Genomic DNA, 8,025 nt, shown 5'->3' on the forward strand with positions numbered 1-8,025 from the left:
GACAATTTATAAAAACAAACAATTTAGGGGGGGAAAAGAACCTCGGGGACTGAAATGCATTTTAAACAAATGAGCCAGGGGAAAAGAAGGATTCAAACCAATTAACAAAAAAAAGACATCACATCAACATGTAAATATGTAAAAGAGGAAGAAGTTTTTCTCTCACAGAGAGATATATGCAGAAATAATGTTGTGAACCCTTGACAAATGAAATAAAAAATTCCTTTTACCAATTGAAATATAAAATCCACACAATCAGAAAGGTAAAGCCAACAACGAAACCTCAAATACCAAAAATCTTCTTGAGGAGCAAAAGTAGCAAAACCAGAAAAACAGGGATATTTATAATCTAGATAAACATTAATTCCGGCATAGCAGAAAAGTTCTACAATCCTTCTGTAAAAGCCCCGTTCTACAGATAGAAACTAATTTTGCAAAGTTTAAGTAGCATCCATCACAAATCCAACCACATCTTAAGGAAGCAGATGAAGTGAAGCAGCAACAAAAGCACAGCAGTCCACATAATTAAATTAAAGATTTCATTGCTTGCATTCAGGAAATCACGACAACCATTTAAAGCATGTGTTCCCAAGAAGCTCTCATACACCTGAATCAAAGACCCATCAATGTCAAACATATAAAATAAAGCTCAGGCTAGCTAAAGCACAAAATAACAAACCAAAAAGTTGTAGAAAGCCATGAAATAAAACTACAACTAGTCTACTGTATCTTTTAAAGATCAGAAAACTCTTTATCTTTCAGGTGTGTAGTTATAATTGTTTCTCTATGACCCACAAGAAAATGCTATAACAACACAATCAAATCCACAATGGTGTGACACGGCTTCTCAACAATTATAGAGAAACAGCAATTAGTCTAAAAATTAACAAATGCAAACGAATTGAAAAAAAAACACCTTTTCCACAAAAAGAAAAAGAAAAAAGGGATTGTTACAACAAAATAAAATAAAAACTTCACACGGGGCAAAATCATTTGAAGAAAAAAGTCAGCAATAATTACCTTCAATAATATGGTGGTGGCATACCCTGATACATCCCTCCAGCTCCATGTGGGAATCTAGGAGGCAGTGGCATTGAGGATGGCTGCTGATGCTGCTGTTGCTGAGACAAAGCGTAAGACCCAGCATCTGGATACACCCCAGAACCGGTACCAACAGTGCTCTGTGGCATTCTATACATTGAAGCCCCTGCATTGTTCAATCCACCATCATTTGGAACCGCCCCTACATACGGCGGAACCCTATAAGCACCATTATATCCAGAACTCGTCAATGAAGTATTCAACTGATAGCTATTACTCGCAGACCCATAATTTTGTAAGCTTCCTGTTACCCCGCCAATCGAATTTTGCGGTTGTGGTTGTGGGAACGATGGATGCGCTAATGGCTGTGAATTTTGTGCATTTGCACCGCCCTGACTAGTCTTATTAACCCTCTTGTTATCAACAGCTAACTTACAAACAACTTGATGCCCATCAATATTTTTCATAGGATCAGCAATCGCAGCCTTTGCCCCATCCTCAGACTTATATATAAGAAAGGCAAAACCCTTTGATTTCCCAGTAGATTTATCAAACCCAAGCGGGCCTTCTTCAATCTCACCATACATTGAGAAAAACCCTAACAACCTCTCCGAGGTAATCTCAAAAGGCACGTTCCCAACATAAACTTTCCTTAGCGAAACATCACCGGTACTCGAATTATTCGATGCTAATTGAGTAACAGTAATCCTTCCATCAATTTTTTTACTAGGTTCTCTAATAGAAAGCATAGCAGAGTCCACATGTTTGAAAGTAATAAACCCGAAACCTTTCGACTTACCTGTGTTCTTGTCATGGATAACAATAGCTTCTTCGAGTTCTCCGAAGGAAGAAAATAGAATTCGGAGGGTATCCGAGGTTGTTTCGGAAGAGAGGCCGCGAATGAAGAGCTTCCGGAGGGAGATGTCGCCATCCGCTACGGAACGGACAGAATTAAGGATGTCAGAGTGGTGGAGTGTGGCCGATTGGAGGATGTCTAATAGTTGGTCTTTTGTGAAAGGTTCGAGGATTTTACGGATTTCTTCGGGGGTTAGAGGAGTTATTGGAGATGGTGGAGAGGTGCCAGTGGGGATTGAGATGCCGTTTTCTTCGGCTTTGCGTTTTTTAATGAACTCCATGGTGGCGGAAGTGGTGGTGGTGGATTGCTGGTTAGCGTGGAATAAACCCTAGAGATGAGGGAGTTACGCAGGATAGAGAAGGAAACCGGTCTTGTTTTTGAGGCTAACTGAATTTGCTGGACCAGTGTTTGGGTATTTATATTTGTTGGGTCGGGTTTCACTTTCACCGCCATGATGTTTTGACTTAAATTTGGGCTTGGTGATCCTGAATGAGTTCTAATTGGGCTGGGCTGATGTGAGAGGCTTGAGCTTAGCTATTTTGGCATGCTCTCATTTGAATCAGTTTTGCTTCGCTAGGGTTGATTCCCGACCTGTTGAAGACTTCAGCTGCTTTAAATTTACTCATTTTTATTTTTTTATTAAATGTCCGGGCAGCTTGTCCACTAGACTAATTCTACAAGTTTTAAAATTAATAACTATATAAATATTTAGTAATTATGAGAGAATTCAAACTCATAAATATTAAAATGTAAATTCAAAATCTAACCAATTAAATTTTTCTCAATGTTACTTTAAATATGATTGGTACCTCAAGAAACGGAAAAATGGTCCGTGCAGGAATTGAAATTGATCTTGTGGGAAAAAATGGGAGTGAGACCCCATCTGGAGACTTCAATTTCTATTTTCTTTTCTTTTTAAGGTCACCATGTACAATTAACATAAGCTATTATACTGCACACAAGAGCATTTCTATTTTTAATCAGCAAACATCACATGGCCTAGGCTAAAGAATTGGATTCCTAACTTGATGAGCAGGCATCGAGGAATTTCTCTGCTGCTCCCGGCACGAAAGATGCCCAAAGATTGCTAAAGGGCCTGTAAAATCTTTAGCAAGGCAAGCTTTTAGAACTTGTACTGATAACCAAGGACTTGAACTTAGAAGAGTCCCCTGAAGTAGCATTGGCTCGCTGGGTTATCAACTCCATGTTCTTGTGTAAACTTTGCTTCACCAAATCCTTCATCAGTTTCTTTCCCTCTTGAGGTTCCCTGTTATTTACTGGTGACCCTATTGCTATCCTTGCTGTTTGAGGCCCAGAATGTGGCCCCATCCTTGTTTGCCTCTCATCTTTGAACCATTGCAGTAGTTTTAGTGCTCTCTTCTGAGCTAGAGGACTCCCCAATAATGCCACTTCAAGGAGTACAGGGACAATGCCAGATTTAAGCATTTTATCACGCAGAGCTGAGCTTTGATGAGCTAGAATCATCAAAATATAAGCCGATAATTCTTGACATTTTGGCTTATCCTCCCATGTCATTATCTCTATCAAGCTCTCTGGCACAAGTGAACTATTTTCCATTGCTTTCTTCCCCATTAAGGTCACCACTAAATGTCCTAGTGTCGCTAGAGCTTTCTCTGAGAATTCTTTTTCTGATATTACCCTCAAGAGAGTTTGAACTGCCCCATTAGAGAGCAAAGGCCCTGCATTGTCCAACACAGCAGACAGGTTGTATAGAGTACCCAAACATGACTCCTTGGTTTCGTAACTTGAGCATGACTCAAGAATTCCAATTAGAAATGGCAAAACTTCTGATGAAGCGAGAGGGAATTGGGTATGATTCGCCAGCGAAGATAATGACAGGATTAATTCGGCAAATTCTTGTCTTGTTGGTTCTTCTAAAACATCCATGCTCTTTGGTAGTTTCGAAAAGATCCCTGCTTCTACCATGAGAGCCTTGTTCCTGAAGAAAGAAAATAAAAATACATTAATTAAAACAAGAACAGCTCACTAATCTAGTTGCAGCTACTGAACCAAAGAGTATAAATCAGGGATAGTAACACGGTGGCCATTTTTGAATGTCTCCCCAGCAAATAATGAGCATCATGCACGCCAAACTAACCAACCAACAAGTATTAAACAAGTTACTGTCTTTTTCTAAGAAAGTCAAAGAGATTCTTGGATTTAGATCTGAGATGGAAGATGGAAGTCAACAGATGAATTTGTTTATTGCTCATAGATCATAGGGAATCTGATCATTTGCGCCAATTCTTATGTCCTTTAACTTATTTCTATTCAAAGACAACATTGTCGATTCAATAACATCATTGCTCTGTCTATGCTTCCTACTAGAGCGTGTAATAAGCGCCCTTTGTGCTTGTGGCCTCCTACTTCATCCAAATTAATTATTTTCATATCTGCTAAAAAAAAATTAATTATTTTCTTATGATGTTGATTTGAGGAACATGATCATTAACATTCAAATGGGTGTCTTCTTAAACCAATCAATTAATAAATATTTTGATTTTGAAATTTGTTAAAGGGTATAACATGCAAGACTGAGAAATGAGTTTATACAAAAAGAAAGAATTCATAATCAAATCTAGGTAATTAAATATTTGAAACTTGACAATTTAAAATTAAAACAAATTTTAAAAATACTACAACATTATTTAATGAATGAGAATAATAGAATTGTTAATCACAATCCGTACAATAATAATATTTTAAATTCATTCAAATTGAATTGATATTTTCTTTATCATAATTATCATCTAAATTATTATGAAGAAATATTAACAATAATTAACCTGGACAAAAAAAGGGAAGGGACCACGCCTAAAAAATCAGGTCAAGAACCATCATGAAATCCCCAAAATTGGATGCTGCCTCAGCCAAGGGTAAATCAAAGACAAATCCTCTTTCTTTTTCTTTTTTTCTCATCAAGAATTGAAAGCTTGATGTGGCACCAAGAGCAATTATACATTACCATTAAAGGGTAAATCAAGAAACAGAACCTAAAAGCTTTGATCCTATCTATTTTATGAAGGGCGGCGCTGAAAACCACAAGTCCTCAAGTGCAACGCCTACACAGCCTCGACGTAGATTGCTTTCTTTAACGACGAGGGTCCCTCCCTCAGATTACTCCATTACATGAAAATTGAGAGTATTATCAGAGGCAAACTCCAAAATCCAAACCCATATCAGGTCCCCTTTATTCCTTCCCCACTGGCCAAATTTCAATTCTTTAGGATATAAATCAACCATATATGGGTATTTCTCACCTCACCTAAGCTCAAATAATGAAATAATTCATACCCCAAAAAATCCAGATGGTGCCAAAAACCAAACTCCGTTTTTCAAACTGTTGAAAAAACATCCAATTACATAAGCTGTTTGATGTAATTAATCTTTGTTTTCTTCTTCAAATTCACATGGATGGTCAGCCACACAACTGGGGTGCTTATTGTACTATGATATTTTTTTTTCTTCATTTGTTTATAATTAGAATGAAATATTTGACTAATTAAAGTAAGAGGAGCTAACGTCATTCTCTTGTTATCTGAAGTGTTAGTGGAGCTTTGACCTATCGATGCAAATTCTACAGTGTGGTGTAATCAGCACCCAAGATTATGTTAGGTTTTAGGCAAGTTCTATACAATGCCTACCAAAGACGTTGTTTTTTGCATTTAATTTTTTTTTTTCATAACAAGTTATAGAGTTTTATAAAACGATTCTAGTTGATCTCCTAAACAGATATGAAAATATTCTAAACAGCTCAATTAAATGTCTTATGAGGAATGATTCTGGACTACAATTGAATTTCATAATTTGTATTTTTTTTGTAATAAAAATGAAAAACAAATTAATTAAAAATAATGATATCAAAATTAGAAAAGAAGAAACTTACTTGTAAGTTCCATTAGCAAGCTCAATCAAAGCATTAACAGCCACTCTCTGGCGGCCAGCTACTTCTGAAGCCACCATCCCCACCAAGGCAGGAATAACACCAAGCTCAGCCATCAAATTTCTCATCTTAGCATCTTCCCTAGCTAATTTTTTAATCTCAAGAGCTGCCATCTCCTTCTCTTCCCAGCTTCCAAAGTGAAGTCTCTTTACTGATCTTTGTAACACCACAGAATCATCATCAATATCACTACTTTGTCTATCCACAGTAGTAATTGTTGCTTGTTCTTCTTTGTTGACCATAGCTTTGGTTCTTGTTTTATTGCTCTTTTGTGCCCTTTTAGTTTGCAAGAACCGCCTGACACGAGCGAAGAATTGAAGTTTCAAGTAAGAAAGTGCAAAGATAGAAGAGGAAGAAGGGGAAGGAGGTGGTTCAGGCATGTTTGGTCTTTGTGCTGGAGACATGAAAGAAAATCAACAGCTTGTTTGTAACCTTTCTTTTTGTATGTATGAAACTAGACTTTTGAGAGAGTGAAAGAGAGAGGATATATATATGGACAAGAGCTGTACGACGAGAGGGAAGGTGCGAGAGAATATGTGAGGGAAAATTACAGGAAGAGCAGAGAGCACATGCAGAGGGAACAGTGCTCTCTTTAAACTCACAAACTGTAAGAGATATTCAAGGCACATTAATAAGATCACTTGCAAACCCATAAATGAACTTGAGGTTTAATTACTAATTATACAATAAACCATCCGACAAGGGATTAATTAGTAACAATATTAGCCTAATTAATTAAGGATACAGAAGAAATGGGCTGCTAGTGGGATTTATTGTGATTTTGTCACCTAACCCATCTTGGAGAAGCTTCCTTGGGTCGCAAATGAAATTATTAGACTGCCAAGACTTTTTGCTGACTCCTTATATTGAACTTTGCAAAGTGTTGGCTTGGCTATGATCGACATGTGTTAATCAAAAGAAGATAAGAACTTTAGCTAACTATTAAATAAATCTTCGAATCTATGTGAGCTAAATTAATGGCATGTGGGTTTCAGCTTTCAGGTGGCATCAGCCTTGGTGCTCTGCTCCCTAACAATGGGGCTGTTATCAATCCATCTAGCTGTTGATTTTCTCTCCAACACTTGTCATCCATGCATTGAAATGGGGTTGCTAGTCTATTAAATTCTTAGGAGAAAATCTCCTTTCTCAGAAACGAAAAGATCTGCATCCATTCTCTGATATCTTTTTACATGGATAGATGGCTGGATAAATTTCTCTAGGAAATTGGGTGGATAAACATTTGTGAAATTCCATTGCAAATGATCCAACAGAAATAAAATACTTCGTAGTGAATATATTTGTTCTATATGATCCTATTTCTTGATTAATTTGATAACTAGATATCATGCGTCCTGGAGATTTGCGACTGGAACAAAGGAAAACCGACCACCATGGAGGGTTTTCCTGCCTGTATATCCTCTCTTTCTAAAACATTGAGGCAACAGAAGTGTTAGGATTTGCAATAGACTTTCAGTTAACTCATTTTATTGTTAAGTCTCAAAGTGCTAGCTCCATTACTGAGCTTGATCTGTTGCCCAACTATTCACATGGTATGATTCCATGGCCAGCAATTTATGAGCTGAGATTTTTCTTCTTCTTAATTTATTCGGTAGAAAGGTTTTTCTTTTCCCTTGCCTTACCTGTACTTAATTTCCTATCAAATCAAAGAAACTTCTAAATCAACCAGCTTAACTGGCCAGGCTTTGAGTTTGCTTCTTAATAATCATGAGTTCAAGTCCTTTTAGGGCCACTAAAAATTTACATGGTTATTAATTTCAGGACCCGTAGGATTAGTCGAGATAGGCACAAGCTAACCCAAACACCCATGTTAATAATTAAAAAAAAAAAACAGACTTCTAAATCATTTCAATTGAAAGTTGAAATATGAGAAGAAAAAACTTCTTTCGTTTCATAAGGTTGGAAATTTCAAAATTGGAATAGAGAATCATAATACTGACTGTAGCGTTGAAAAGCATTGATTTGAAGAAGCGTAAATGAAACGAAGATTAAGTTTGAAAGAAAAAAAGAACAGTAATAATTAACAAAAACATACGTACCTTAAATATTCAGGCGTCAAACCAATTAGGTCTTCCACTTTCTCCATTACCATGTTGCGATGATGAGTACTCGGTCTAGCATTAATTAGTCGAAAACGGAGACATTT

General features: G+C 36.9%; 2 protein-coding genes across 2 annotated transcripts; both read right to left on the reverse strand.

Moving 5' to 3' along the window:
• Nucleotides 1-208: 208 nt before the first annotated feature.
• On the reverse strand, nucleotides 209-2,281 carry LOC7470218 (UBP1-associated protein 2C). The gene is made up of 2 exons (XM_002305043.4): nucleotides 1,021-2,281; nucleotides 209-607 (listed from the first exon to the last, which is right to left on the reverse strand). Exon 1 carries the CDS (start codon nucleotides 2,175-2,177, stop codon nucleotides 1,023-1,025), a length of 1,155 nt encoding a protein of 384 aa, XP_002305079.2. The 5' UTR covers nucleotides 2,178-2,281; the 3' UTR covers nucleotides 209-607; nucleotides 1,021-1,022.
• A 469-nt stretch (nucleotides 2,282-2,750) lies between these two features.
• LOC7470217 (U-box domain-containing protein 7) lies at nucleotides 2,751-6,654 on the reverse strand. Its single transcript, XM_002305042.3, has 2 exons — nucleotides 5,805-6,654; nucleotides 2,751-3,857 (listed from the first exon to the last, which is right to left on the reverse strand). The coding sequence occupies exons 1-2, from the start codon at nucleotides 6,263-6,265 to the stop codon at nucleotides 3,005-3,007; spliced, it is 1,314 nt and encodes a 437-aa protein (XP_002305078.2). The 5' UTR covers nucleotides 6,266-6,654; the 3' UTR covers nucleotides 2,751-3,004.
• Nucleotides 6,655-8,025: the final 1,371 nt, after the last annotated feature.

Source organism: Populus trichocarpa, chromosome 4, assembly GCF_000002775.5.
Source record: "Populus trichocarpa isolate Nisqually-1 chromosome 4, P.trichocarpa_v4.1, whole genome shotgun sequence".
Taxonomy (NCBI): Eukaryota; Viridiplantae; Streptophyta; class Magnoliopsida; order Malpighiales; family Salicaceae; genus Populus; species Populus trichocarpa.

What these genes read in the sequence shown, in the direction of transcription:
- LOC7470217 (XM_002305042.3), bottom strand. Translation starts at nt 6,265, where the DNA reads ATGTCTCCAGCACAAAGACCAAACATGCCTGAACCACCTCCTTCCCCT. An exon ending in CTTGCTAATGGAACTTACAA is followed by an intron (nt 3,858 to 5,804) that starts GTAAGTTTCTTC and finishes TTCTTTCTTCAG; the next exon opens with GAACAAGGCTCTCATGGTAG.
- LOC7470218 (XM_002305043.4), bottom strand. Translation starts at nt 2,177, where the DNA reads ATGGAGTTCATTAAAAAACGCAAAGCCGAAGAAAACGGCATCTCAATC.